At 42.2% G+C, this 13,359-nt stretch overlaps 1 protein-coding gene across 1 annotated transcript in view; it reads right to left on the bottom strand.

Annotated features, from left to right (window-relative positions):
- IDO2 (indoleamine 2,3-dioxygenase 2) overlaps positions 1-13,359 on the bottom strand; it is a gene marked incomplete at both ends in the record, with an annotated part of 42,854 nt that overhangs the window by 15,058 nt on the left and 14,437 nt on the right. The window contains 3 exons of the mRNA XM_081084578.1: positions 1,435-1,534; positions 4,451-4,569; positions 7,994-8,113. Coding sequence (XP_080940704.1) covers positions 1,435-1,534; positions 4,451-4,569; positions 7,994-8,113 — 339 coding nt within the window. The remainder of the gene's footprint in view (positions 1-1,434; positions 1,535-4,450; positions 4,570-7,993; positions 8,114-13,359) is intronic.

Genomic DNA, 13,359 nt, shown 5'->3' with positions numbered 1-13,359 from the left:
AGAATGTTATAATACTTATGCCAGGATTGGTGACACAGTAAAGACTTAAATATGCTCACCAGGGAAGGTGGTAAGGAAAGACATAAACCTAACTAATTATCTTCAGGCAATGCATGAAGATAATAGCTGATCACCTACTGCTCCACTGTCTTTATATTTATATTTTAGAGAGGAAGGGAGAGGAAGAGAGAGATAGAAACATCAATGATGAGAGAGAATCATTGATTGGCTGCCTCCTACATGCCCACCACTGGGGATCGAGCCTGCAACCCTGGCATGTGCCCTGTGACCTCCTGGCTAATAGGTCAATACTCAATCACTGAGCCATGCTGACCAGACTGTCTTTTTATTATTATTTATTATCTTTCTATTGATTTTAGCGACAGGGGGAAGGGAGAGGAATAGAAATATTGTTCGGCTGCTTCTTATAGGCTCCCTAATGGGGATCCAGTCCACAACCAAGGCATGTGGCCCTAACGTGAATCACACCAGTGGCCTCCTGCTTCATGGGTCTATGCTCAACACTGAGTCACTCCAGCTGAACTCTACTGTCATTCGTCTTACAAAACTTGACCTTTCTGTAAGCTACCTGAACTCTGAAGACTAGGTAATCTCAGTGACGGTTCCTTTCCTGAGCCTTTGCACAGCTGTTCTCTCTGCCAGAAATATGTCTGTGTGTCTGTTTGCCTTTATGTCTGTCAGTCTCTCTCTCTCTCTCTCTCTCTCTCTCTCTCTCTCTCTCTCTCTCTCCTTAATTCCTATATATATATCACTGAGGTTTTAACTTCAGTTGTCATTTCCCCTGGGAAGTTTTGCCTGACCCTTCAGGTCTGAATTAAGTTTTAGATGTCTTTTTATAAAACACTGCATTATTTTCTTATTACTCTATACATCAACCCATCTTTCTCCACTATTTCAGGAGCTTCTCTGGGGGTCAGAACCATGTCAGTCTTATTCTCCCATATATTTCATTGTCTAGAACAGTGGTTCTCAACCTTGGCTGCACATTAGAATCACCTGGGAATCTTTTTAAAATCTGGATTTCTGGGCCTCATCCTCCAGAAATTCTGTTTCTTTGTTACTAATGTTGTGGCCCCACCCCATAACAAAGAAACAGAATTTCCAGAAGATGAGGCCCAGAAATCAGGATTTTAAAAAGATTCCCAGGTGATTCTAATGTGCGGCCAAGGTTGAGAACCACTGATCTAGAACAATGCTTGTTGTTGAATGGACAAATGGTCAGTTCCATGTTTTGTAGGATTTGGGAGAAGTGAGTATCTATATGGGCTAGAACATGACCTCTTTCCTCAGATATAAAACAGCAGGTCAAGGCCTATGCTCATCTATATTGATTAATTCACCAAAGTAAAGCTCCGACTGATTTCTTATTGAGAAAGACAAAACAAAACAAAACATGCTGAGGGTGGAAAATACCTTAATCCCAGGCACTGCTGCTTTCTCTACCAAAACAGTCACCAGTACAAAACCATGCAGGCTTTCTCCCCCAGGGAAAGAGAAAATGGTGTCCAAGTTCCTTGGGAAGGAGATGACCATATGGTTAGAGAAGCGTGGACAGCATGAGTGTGTACAGCCCACAGGTCCCCTCAGAGTTAGACAACTGTAAGCGCAGAGCAGAGCTGGTGAACACTTCTCTCTATAGGGAGGCCCCACGGATGAGCATCTCCCTTCAGCAACATTCAGGAAGGGAAGAGAACAGATGTACTCAAGCCCAAGTTCACCTGCTCTGAGGACTCTCAGAGTCCAGCATGGCCCTGATGGTCCCAGACCATCCCCCCAAATGAACAGCTGAAGCCTGAGTGGGCAGGTCATTCTGATTCTTCCCAGGACCAATCTATGGCCCATCACACCATTCCAGTCAGGAGCACAGAGTCTTAGAGCTACAGTGACCACAGGCGGCAGCTAATGCCTTGCTCCTTGTTTTTGATGTTATTGTTGTTTTTATGGATATGACCCAAAGAAGCAAATACCGTGCTCAAGGTCACATTGCCGGTTAGTCACAGGACCAGGTGGGAATAGTTTCATAACTCACGCTAGTGATCTTTCTAACCAATCATTGTTGTGTTGCTTTGTATGACGGGGTGAGAGCTAGAAGACTGTACAGAGGAATCACTTTTAAATGACCTGTGACCGTATGGATTCCAATATCCCAGATATAGAGCCAATCTACAAAACTTAGAAACTTTACTCCATAAACCATTCCTGCTTCTAATAGCTTAAGCACGAGAAGAAAGGAAAACAAACACAAAATAAAACAGTCAAGAGTACCATTGTTCCAGCAGTTACACTAGTGTAAGAAACGGTGTCTTCACCCCTCCGTCCCTCAATTTCCTGAGCTACAGCTTTTATACCAAACCCCTTTATTGAACTGAGGCTTGGTGATGGGAGAGGCAATGTCAATCAAGTTAGAGGCCGACTCTGCTCTCCGGAGAAAGAAGAGCCTAAGGATGTCTGGGCCAGACCTGCCTCAGGAGTTGCAGTCCAGGGGACATAATATTTCAAAGGAATTCTTCTGTAGCTGTGGCAGTTACTGCCTGTAATTTACCCTTCCTAAAAATTATGGTGAAATGAGAGATCTTTTCCAGATCATAAAAGAATTGGTAAAGTTTTTCCTTGCATTGCACTTTACTTGTTTTATTATGTACAGATTGGAAAATCCAGTTAAAAAAGAAGTAATCCCCTAATCCCATATAAGAGGCAACCCTTGATAAATTCTGGCCCCTTTCCTTCTAGCCTTATTTTTGCATGCATTTGTATATAGCTTATATACTATACATACAATTTGATATGCTTCTTTCTTGTTTTGCTGTAATCTTTTAAAGTTAGCATAAATTCTCAAGTGATTGAAAGATTTCTGAGAACTTACCTGATGTCCAGGGGCCTTGTAAAATTTCAGTTATTGACAATCACAAACAACAAAAGAAAATAAAAGAATAAATCAGTTTGTAGACATCCTTCTAGGGTCACATGTATACAGGCATACACACTAATGTGCAAATGCACACACACTTACACAGGCTATGACTAGACAACAAAAGGCGAGCCAAATCTCAACTCTTGTATCAGCCCCAGAACATTTAACTTGTAGTAGTGTGATAAATCATCTTGGTCCCTTTATATTTTTGCAATTATCACAAACACAATTTTTGTTGTAGATATGCTATTCCAACTCACCTTTTAATATCTACTTTAGATCAAGTTCCAACCTCTCGCCAAGCTTTTCCCTGATTTTTAAAGTCTGCAATGATGTAATGTCTTTGAAATTCTGAAGGGTTTACTGTTTGTGTCACTCTGACATTTCTCATATACTGTTTTGGTTTGTTATTTCACCACTTTGGGCTGTACGTTGCTTTCATTTCTTCATTGTACTTTGTGTTGTGCGAGGCATATTAAGAGAGACCAAAAAAATAATTCCCAAGAAGAATCACCACTGAACCCGGGATTGTCTCTGCCTCTCTGAGATTAAACTAGCCCTGCATTCTTGCCCACTGGGAAATTAGCTTTTCTTTAGATAAATGCCAATATCCTCAACCTCAACCTATCTACTTGCCCTAACTGGTTTGGCTCAGTAGATAGAGCATTGGCCTGCGGACCGAAAGGTCCCAGGTTCTATTCCGGTCAAGGGCATGTACCTTGGTTGCGGGCACATCCCCAGTAGGAGGTATGCAGGAGGCAGCTGATTGATGTTTCTCTCTCATCAATGTTTCTAACTCTTTATCCCTCTCCCTTCTTCTCTGTAAAAAATCAATAAAATATATGTTTTTTAAAAAAAGAATGATGCTAGTTAGTGGGGATAGATAGCATTATTAATCAAATAAATCTGTTTTTTTAAATATGTTTTTAGAGTTAGAACATGAGAGATGATCATTGATCAGCTGCCTCCTGCTGACTGAGCCCTCAACCCAGGCATATACCCTGACTGGAATCAAACCATGACCTCTTGGTTCATAGGTCAATGCTCAACCTCTGAGCCACACTGGCTGGGCAATCACATTTTTAATCTGACATAACTAGAGTACCTACTTTCAATTCATACATAATCATTCATTTGTAATCTCTATATAAAGAACATTTACTGCGTTCCTGGTCCTAAATTGTCTTGAATGGAGGACATATTAGAGAATGATTGAAACCTGAATATGCAGGAGCTTTAAGGTCGGGTTGAGAACTGCAAATTTGATATGGAAGCAAACAAATGAAAGTGGTCTGCACCAATGCAGTCAATGTGGGTTGAGAGGAAATTTCTGGGACATGTGATTTTTGAACATGTATTCAAGTTCATCTCTTTTCTGCAACCATATGGCAGACAATAAATATGAACATCTTTAATTACAAAATAGCTAAACAACCCAGGAGCTTTCTATCAGGTCACAAGACTGTCCATTACTCTGTTTCCATCTGTTCAAATCCAAAGCACTCTCTCCTTTCTTACCTTTCAGAATTCCTTGTAGTCCAATTTGTCAACACAAAATCTGCATGGACCAGGATGGGAGGGAGCCCCAAGTCCCTGGAGACTTCCACAAAGGGAAGGGCAAGGTTTCTTGGCAGAACCTATCAGATATAAATCCTGACAATGAGCACATCCTAGAAAGAGTGCAGCAGGGGAGGTAATTATGGCTATCTTTTATTTCAGCGATCCTGTAGTAGAGAAACGACTTGGGGATAAACTGGGATTATCTGAGTGATCTCTACATGCACACCTCACTCTCAAGTTTTTTCTGTTAACAATTTAGTGAATATATTGTTTATGAGTACAATATGAAATGTATGTGGAAAAGTATAAGATTGGCGTGCACACATATACATGTAGTATAAAATAATATCTGAATATTAATTATGCATAAAAGGGCATTACCAAGTGTTTAAGCATAAATTGGGGCTGAAGTAATGAGCAGTAGTATAAAATCTATATGAATCTATCGATTTATCTAGCTATCTATTTATATGTATAGGTATGTAGATATATGTACATTTGTGTGTATAAAACTAAAAGCATATATATGTACTAGAGGCCCAGTACATGGATTTGTGCACTGGTGGGGTCCTTTGGCCTGGCCTGTGCCCTCTTGCAATTCGGGACCTCTCAGGTGGTGTCAGATAGCTGGTTTTGGCCCGATCCCCACAGGCCTGATCCAGATAGGAGGGAGCCTGATCCTGTGCATTGAGCGTCTGTCCCCTAGTGGTCAGTGCACATCATAGCGACCAGTTGTTCGGTCTTCTGGTCACTTAGGCTTTTATATATTTGTATGTGTGCACACATATATGTATATGTGTGTTTATGTGTGGTCACTGATTCCATTAGTTACTTCATAAGTCAAATCCAATAACAACTTCAAATAAGTAACCTCAAAACAGTTCCCATTCGACCCCTGAATTACCTGAGGAACACTCTGCCCCCCAAATCCAGGAAAGCAACTCAGATCTATCTGTGGCAAGGCTAGTCTAGATCCAAAAGAACATCCTTTGGGTTCCTTGCTCCCACTTCCATTTTTATTTACCTTTAAAATAGAAATATCTACTTAGAAGCCTTGCTTCTGCCTTTGTTTTTCCCTATAATATTTATAAATAGACTTGGAATAGAACTGTTTCATAGGTAGAAGCAACAAAGAGCTTTAAAGAGTTTAAAAATGCAAACGTAGATCAGCTTTCCTCAGGAGGTAGGAAGTGAGGAGGACAGTGCAGAAGAGAGGTTTCTACTTAGCTGAAAAGTCAGAGAAGATACAAAAAAAAGTAAGATAGGATTTGAGGCTGGAGAGTAGGGGGCTCATGGGGCCTGAAAATACATGGACCCTCCTCGAAGCTGGAGACTCCATCACCTGTCACCCTTCTCTACCCCTTCTCTGATGTAACATTATGGTTTGGAGAACAGGCAAGGGAGGAAAACCTAATTGGAATGTTCTATTGTGGCCCTAGATATCAAACTTTCTAACAATAGACACATATTTTTTAAAAAGCTATATGTACTGACATTTATTTGACTTTTATTAGCATTTATTTTATGCTAAAGTATTCCTGGGCCATAAGTTTTGTCTCTCCCATTTCTTCTGGGATGTACTTTTATTCTATGCAGCCTCCTCTTCTGGTTTAGGAACAATCTTCCCCTTTTCAGTAAGAATCCTTCCCATGTGGCAGGGAGAGCTTTGATGGGGGTTCCTCACCCAGGAGCTCTGTGGGTTCTGCGCTGCATCTTGGGAGCTCTGTTCACCTAGATTTTCTCAATAACCAGAGAATCTACATCTATACCCTCAAATTCAGCATTTAGCCACAGACCCTGTGTTTAGCCCCACTGTGTGGCCTGAGCACACCTGCCAACTCCACCATTGTAAGGATGGAATGGTACACGTTGCTTCTGTAAAGTGACAGATACTTGGTGGCTTCTGGATATGAAACCCTTGATGGCCTGGGCAGTTTCATGAGTGTTCTTAAAGTGAACATGAAGATTTGAATCTCTTGATTGGCATGACTTTGTGGGATTTTCTGGGTCAAGTGAACAGCAAACCATTTTCAGAGGTCACCTCAGGCTACTGCTTATGGGAAGTTATACTGACAAAGAAACTGGAGCAACTCCAGCTGGTTTGGCTCAGTGGATAAAGCATTGGCCTGTAGATTGAATGGTCCCAGGTTTGTTTCCGGTCAAGGGAAATGCTTGGTCAAGGGCAAGTGCCAGGCTTGTGGGCTCAGTCCCCAGCAGGGGGTGTGCAGGAGGCAGCCTATCAATGATTCTCTCTCATCATTGATGTTTCTCTCTCTCTCTCTCTCTCTCTCTCTCTCTCTCTCTCTCTCTCTCTCTCTCTTTCTCCCTCTCCCTTCTTCTCTGAAATCAATAAAAAGTATATATTTTAAAAAATCTAAAGCAGCTCTATACTTTGCTTTGTCACTTTCCTTTTTTTATTCTCATGGGGAGTCTCAGGCACCTACTTGAAAGATAAGAGGTAGAATTAACCAGACAAACAAAACAGGTATAGGCCATTCCCTTGATCATGGAACGCTGGAACATGAGCAGCTCCCTGATTTTTGGAAAAGATGCATTTATATAAAATGAAAAGCAGTCCTCTTTTATACTATAATTAGTGGAGCTCAGAGATTTCATGTCGCAGGTCTCAGGCTGAAACTGTAAAATGTTATGTAAAGATCCAGAAGAGATTTACATGAATTGTTAAGAGTCAAACCAATAATTGGTAGAGAGCAAACAGTTGAGTTGTAGATGTCAACGTGTGCCTCTGGAGCAGTGGTTCTCAACCTTGGCTGCACATTAGAATCACCTGGAATCTTTTAAAAATCCTGATTTCTGGGCCCCATCCTCCGGAAATTCTGTTTCTTTGTGACTAATGTTGTGGCCCCACCCCATCACAAAGAAACAGAATTTCCGGAGGATGAGGCCCAGAAGTCAGAATTTGAAAAAAAGATTCCCAGGTGATTCTAATGTGCAGCCAAGGTTGAGAACCACTGCTCTGGAGGAAGGAGTTGACATTAGTGAAATTAAACAGTTTGGAGTCTGGCCTTGGACTTTCCATAAACTGGCCATCTGACCTTGGACTTTCATGGTCCTCAGCTGTCTGTAAATTGGACACAGCTTAGATCTACCTACCTTATGGGACTGTGAAAACTGACCAAGACAATTGATTGATGTATTAGCAGTACAAAATGCTGTCAGATGTGAGCTATCAGTAAGTTTTTATGAGATTTCAAACTTGCTTTCAAATGCAACTTTTCAAACATTCTTGGAAGTGGGTGACAGAGAAAAAATAGATTCAAAATGTAATAAAAGGGCTACCAGTTCTAAAAAAAATAACCTCTCAGTCAGGAGGAGGCCATTTTTCATTGAAATGGGCTCTTTGCCCCTTCAACTGACACCCAAAGAAAAGAACAAGAAAGGACCCATTTTCCAGAAAAACACTGTGGTGCCAAACAGACAGCATGTTCTAGGTGCAGCAGACCTACCCCATGACCAGACAGACATCAATTTACCCTTTACCTCTGCAGGCTGTGCCTCTCCTTCCTGCCAGACATATCCCATGGTGATGAAGCTCAGGACCAGGTGAGCTAGGCGCCGTTCCCTGTAGCCCTTGAGAAACTGGCAGTTCAGGAGGGGCATCTGTTCAAGAGAAGTTCCAGAGATGGTCAGTTGCAGGGGATGGGAGGGGCACAGGGGTTCTGTGGCTTGAAGGGTTCTTTGGGTACAAGGAATGGGTTCTACTTCAATGCAAGAACCATGCACACCCATTTCTCCCCTGGTCCCAGGACACTGCAGGATAGGAGGAGGCAGCCCAAACGATATTGTTCTGCAAGTACCTAACAGCCCCACCCAAGTCCCTGAATTGTGCCCATGGTTGTGCCGGACACTGGTCTCCATCACTGAGATGACCACTGGTTACCTAAAATAATTCAATTGACTAAGATCATTTATTACATGGGAGTCCTCAATGGCATCATTTTGAAAAATATATTTTAATTGATTTTAGAGAGAGAAAAGAAGAGGGAGAGAGAGAGTAAAACATTGATCAGTGCCTCCATTACACACCTCTACTGGGGACCAAACCTGAAATCTTAGGCATGTGCCTTGACCAGGAATCATCCCTCCACCTTTTGGTGTCCTGGATGATGCTCATCCAACTCAGACATGCTGGCCAGGACTTCAGTGGCTGCTTTTACGAGTACAATCAAATCATTTACAAACCAGGCACCTCTGCTAGTATGGAAGCATAGCACAGACTGACGGATCTCAGAGGGAAGGGGAGAAGGGGTCAGGCAGAGAATAACCGAATAATTAAAATGCATATATGCATAATCCATGGACACAAACAATAGTGGGTTGAAGACCTAGGGTGGGGTGGGAACTGGGCAGGGGGGGCAACATAGGAAAAATAGGGGATACCTGTAATACTCTCAACCATAACTTTTTTTAAATAGATACTGAAAAATATTTTATCGGAAGTGGGAGGAACAACTCAACCCTCCTTTTTGCTAAGATTTACTAGTATTTTATTAGCAAAATTTATTTTATCACCGAGAGAATGAATTGTGTATCTAATTGTCATTCCTATGCAATTTATGGAGTATTCAAATAATGAGGTTTTATTTTATTATTTATTCAAATAATTGGGTTGTATCTCTCCCAAGTAAAAGCTTAAATCATAAATTAAAAAAATAATGAATAGCAATAACCGGTTTGGCTCAGTGGATAGAGCGTCAGCCTGCGGACTGAAAGGTCCCAGGTTCGATTTCAGTCAAGGGCATGTACCTGGGTTGCGGGCACATCCCCAGTAGGGGGTGTGCAGGAGGCAGCTGATCAATGTTTCTCTCTCATCGATGTTTCTAACTCTCTATCCCTCTCCCTTCCTCTCTGTAAAAAATCAATAAAATATATTTTTAAAAAATTAATGAATAAAAGCATCTGTGCTTACTTAGTATCTTTAGCCCTAAAACAGCCCTGTGCTGCGGGCAGTAAGGTTTGCCCAGCCTGTTGAGCTGGTGGACCTATGTCAGTTGCTCCGGGGGTGAGGCCGAGGCTCTTCACCTCCTTAGTCAGAGGTCAGATCCTATTTGTTCTCTCTTTCCTGGCTGAGATCTAACCAGCTGTGGATCCTAACCAAAAGAGGTCCTATGGACTTCGGAATCTGACCACATTCCTAGAGGGAGGTAGCTAAGCTGGGCCAAATGGTTGTCCAGCCCTTGTTTCCACACCCCCGGTGACCCTAGCTAGGTTTCTGAACCTCTCCCTGCCCGTTTCCTTCCCGGGTCACACAGGTGGTGTCCTCCTCGAAGCAACACCCTGTACAGAAGTTAGTTATCACTATCAGCAATACCCAAACAGATATCGCCAGTTTATTAGTTTTGCCTGGGCCGGCCCCGCCTGCCTTGGCTGACACCGAGGCCCCTGAGCTCCACTTGCGGGCACAGCGCCCGCAGCTTGCCTCCTTCTTCCATCCCCTCCCCAACCCTAGACACGGCCTGTCTAGATCTTCCCTGGTGCTCCTCTCCGGGGTCCGAAGAAACCCCCTGAAGGAGCAGCGGCGAGTGTCTAGGGTTTGCTTTCAAGTTACAGACACCCCAAGTGAGCTGGGACCCACCCAGGCCCTGCCAGGGGCAGCTCGCGCTCAGGGCTCTCTGACGGAATCCTTCTCTCTCTGTCCACTAGGGGGCAGCCTTTCCTAACCTGTCTGAGTGTGTTTCTTTCTCTTAGAAACTGGCTCTGAGATAAAATTGCCTACTTAAGGTGCCCGTGTGTGTGTGTGTGTGTGGGGGGGGGGGGGGGGGGGGCTGAGATGTTGCATTTTAACTGGAACCAGCCTGAGAATAATAATGGCATTTATTTATTAAGTATTTCTTCTAAGACTCTTACTAAAGAGCGTTGAAGGCACAATGCTAAAAACTTCTCATGCAGGGTGGTTCCCTTTCCCCAAACCCAGAGTCGGAGAGGATAAGGTATTTGACAGAGCCTGCGGGCACTGAGCCAGGGTGCTATTTCCCTTCTTCTGACCGCAGCCCTGCTCTCTCAAGTTAGCACTGTCTGCCTCCACAAATAGGGAAGCCACAATGTGCAATTTTGATTTTTCTAAAAGCCACATTTTAAAAATAGTAAAAACAAACAAGGTGAAACTTAGTAAAAAATATTTTTGTCTATGTCAATATATTTACGATATTATAAATGCATTGTCAATAGAAAAATAATAAGATATTTAATAGTCCCTTTTTTCTAGTAAGTCTTCAATATCCAGTATTTTACATCTCAATTTGTTTTAGCCACATTTTGGTTCTGTTTCTTGGACGAACCCTGACTAATACACCTCCCAAGGGTCCCACCTCCTCATCACATGGGAGTTTTGACATATGAATTTGGAAGCAACACAAACATTTAGTCCATGGCACTCAGTTTAACCATTCCCCTGTTGAGGTACATCTTGGTTGTTTCCAGTTTGGGTGATTATTAATAACATTGTTATAAACGTTTACACACAAGGTTTTCCACGAACGTAAGTTTTCAGTTTAGTTGGCTAAATACTTGGGAGTGTGATTGCCTGGGTCAGGCAGTAAATCTATGTTTAATTTTATAAGAATTTGCCAACTGTCTTCCAAAGTAGCTGTACCATGTTGCATTCCCACCAGCAACATGAATGAGAGTCTCTTTCTGTACATATCCTCAGTAGTAGTTGGTATTGCCAGATTTTTTTTTAAATTATAGCAATTCAAATAAATGTTAAATTGTCTTTTAATACTATTATAAAGAGTCTTATGTTATTCTGTAAGTAACCCAGTTTTATTATTTCATGATTAAAATTTGCAAATTTTCCTTTGTAATCTAGAAAATAAGAAATTTCACCAGCATGTCTGGGTGCCTTCTTACCCCCATTGTCTTTCTAATAGAATTAATTAATTGAGATTTTTAAAAATGTTATTCTTATATGCTTACAGCTTCCCTTTCCCCCCACCTACACTACTTTGTGAAAACTCTATTTTATGAAATTTGAATCATTCATTTCTCTTTTTCACATATTTTTATTTTTCTGAAGACTGGCATTTCATTTTTGCTTTATGCTTTATACAATTTTTCAAGGACTTCCCTAAATTACCATTTTTTTCTAATTTATTTGGGTTTTCACTTTTGTTTTTATTTGTTTCTTTGTTTTCCAATAGTTTCTTTTATGTAGCAACTTCACTTATTTTTTTTTAACTTCACTTATTTTTATGAAGTAAATGTAATTACTTAGACATCAATTAATTCTTAATTAATGATTTTCAATTAATTACATTAAAATTTTAAAAGCATTGATCTCATATTTTGTTTTGGATTGGAGGTCATTGGCTCTAAATGTCCAGTTCCTTCCTCCTGCTCTTTGATTCACTCATTCTCTGCATAACTTTTGATAATTTGGGCTTATTTATTTGTGTTCAGGAATGGAGGTGAGTTTTATTAGGATTAGTAGCTGATATAGTTTCCCTAATAATGTTTCCAGTGTCCTAGCTTCCTGTGAGCAAGTCAGTTGACTGTAGTGTTTTATGGCAGGAGGGTGTGGAGAGCAAATTTTCCTGGAAGAAGATTATTATTATTATTATTATTATTATTACTAGTGGCCCAGTGAACAAAATTTGTGCATAGGAGGGGGCTGTGTCCATCAGCCCAGCCTGCACCCTCTCCAATCTGGGACCCCTGAGGGGATGTCCAACTGCTGGTTTAGGCCCAAACCCTGTGGGACCGGGCCTAAACTGGCAGTCAGACATCCCTCTCACAATCTGGGACTGCTGGCTCCTAACCACTTGCCTACCTGCCTGCCTGATCACCCCTAACCGCTCCCCTGCTGGCCTGATTGATGCCTAACTGCTCCCCTGCCAGCCTGATCACCCCCAACTGCCCTCCCCTGATGGCCCAATGGCCCCCAGCTGCCCTCCCCTGCTGCGGCCCGCCTCCTCCTCCAGGACTGGCCTCCTCCATGCCACGTGAAGCCATGGGACCCCCAGGCCTCACTGGGCAGAGCAGCCACCCGACCTCGCCTCTGCTATGCGTGAGGCCACCTTGTGGCGGCCATCTTGTGATGACGTCACACGTGAGGACCACCTAGGCTTTTATTAGTACAGATTATTATTTGTAACCAAGACACAGATTTCTAAGAATAAGTAGTTGGCCTTAAAGTAATGTGAGATCCAAACAGGAAATTCACTTATTATGTTGCCTGTGCCAAGTGAAGGACACAAGAGGACAAATATTTGAGTATGTAGCTTCATGTGTGGTCCTGGACGCCATTCCATTTGCTTCTCATGACTGATTTCCAAATTACTTAGTCTCTTAAAAGTGGTCTTATCTAGTTAGACGTTTTGTGAGTAATTAGAAGTATAGAGACTGCCAAGAGTGTCTCCAACGGCTGCCTTAACAAATGCGCACAAATTGGGAAGCTAAAATAGCAAAAATTGATTCTCCCACAATTAGGAATCTGAAATGTAGGTGTTTGTAAGGTTGGTTCCTCTGGAGGCTGAAGGGGGGCGGGGGGGGCCTGCTCCATTGTTTGTCTCCTAGTCTCTGGTGATTGCCAGCAACTCCAGTCTGTGCCTCCGACTTCAGGTGGTGCCCTTCCCTGTGTCTGTGTCCAAATTCCCTGCTTCTTCTAACGATACCAGTCTTAGTGGATTTAGCGCGCACCCTAATGCAATATGATCTTGTCTACATCTGTGAAGACCTTATGTCCAATTAATCTCACGTTCACAGATTTTGAGGAAACGTGATTTTTAAAGAGACACTACACTATTCAGCCCAGTGGAAGTGTCAGGGGATTAATCTCACTTTTGTGCTGAAGCTGTTTCCCCAATTCCCACGTTTTCCATGGACAAAAGTTAGCAGGACACTCCTGG

This window comes from Myotis nattereri (genome assembly GCF_964212035.1).
Source record: "Myotis nattereri genome assembly, chromosome: 2".
NCBI classification, from domain to species: domain Eukaryota; kingdom Metazoa; phylum Chordata; class Mammalia; order Chiroptera; family Vespertilionidae; genus Myotis; species Myotis nattereri.
This window is presented reverse-complemented; position numbering and strand designations above follow the sequence as displayed.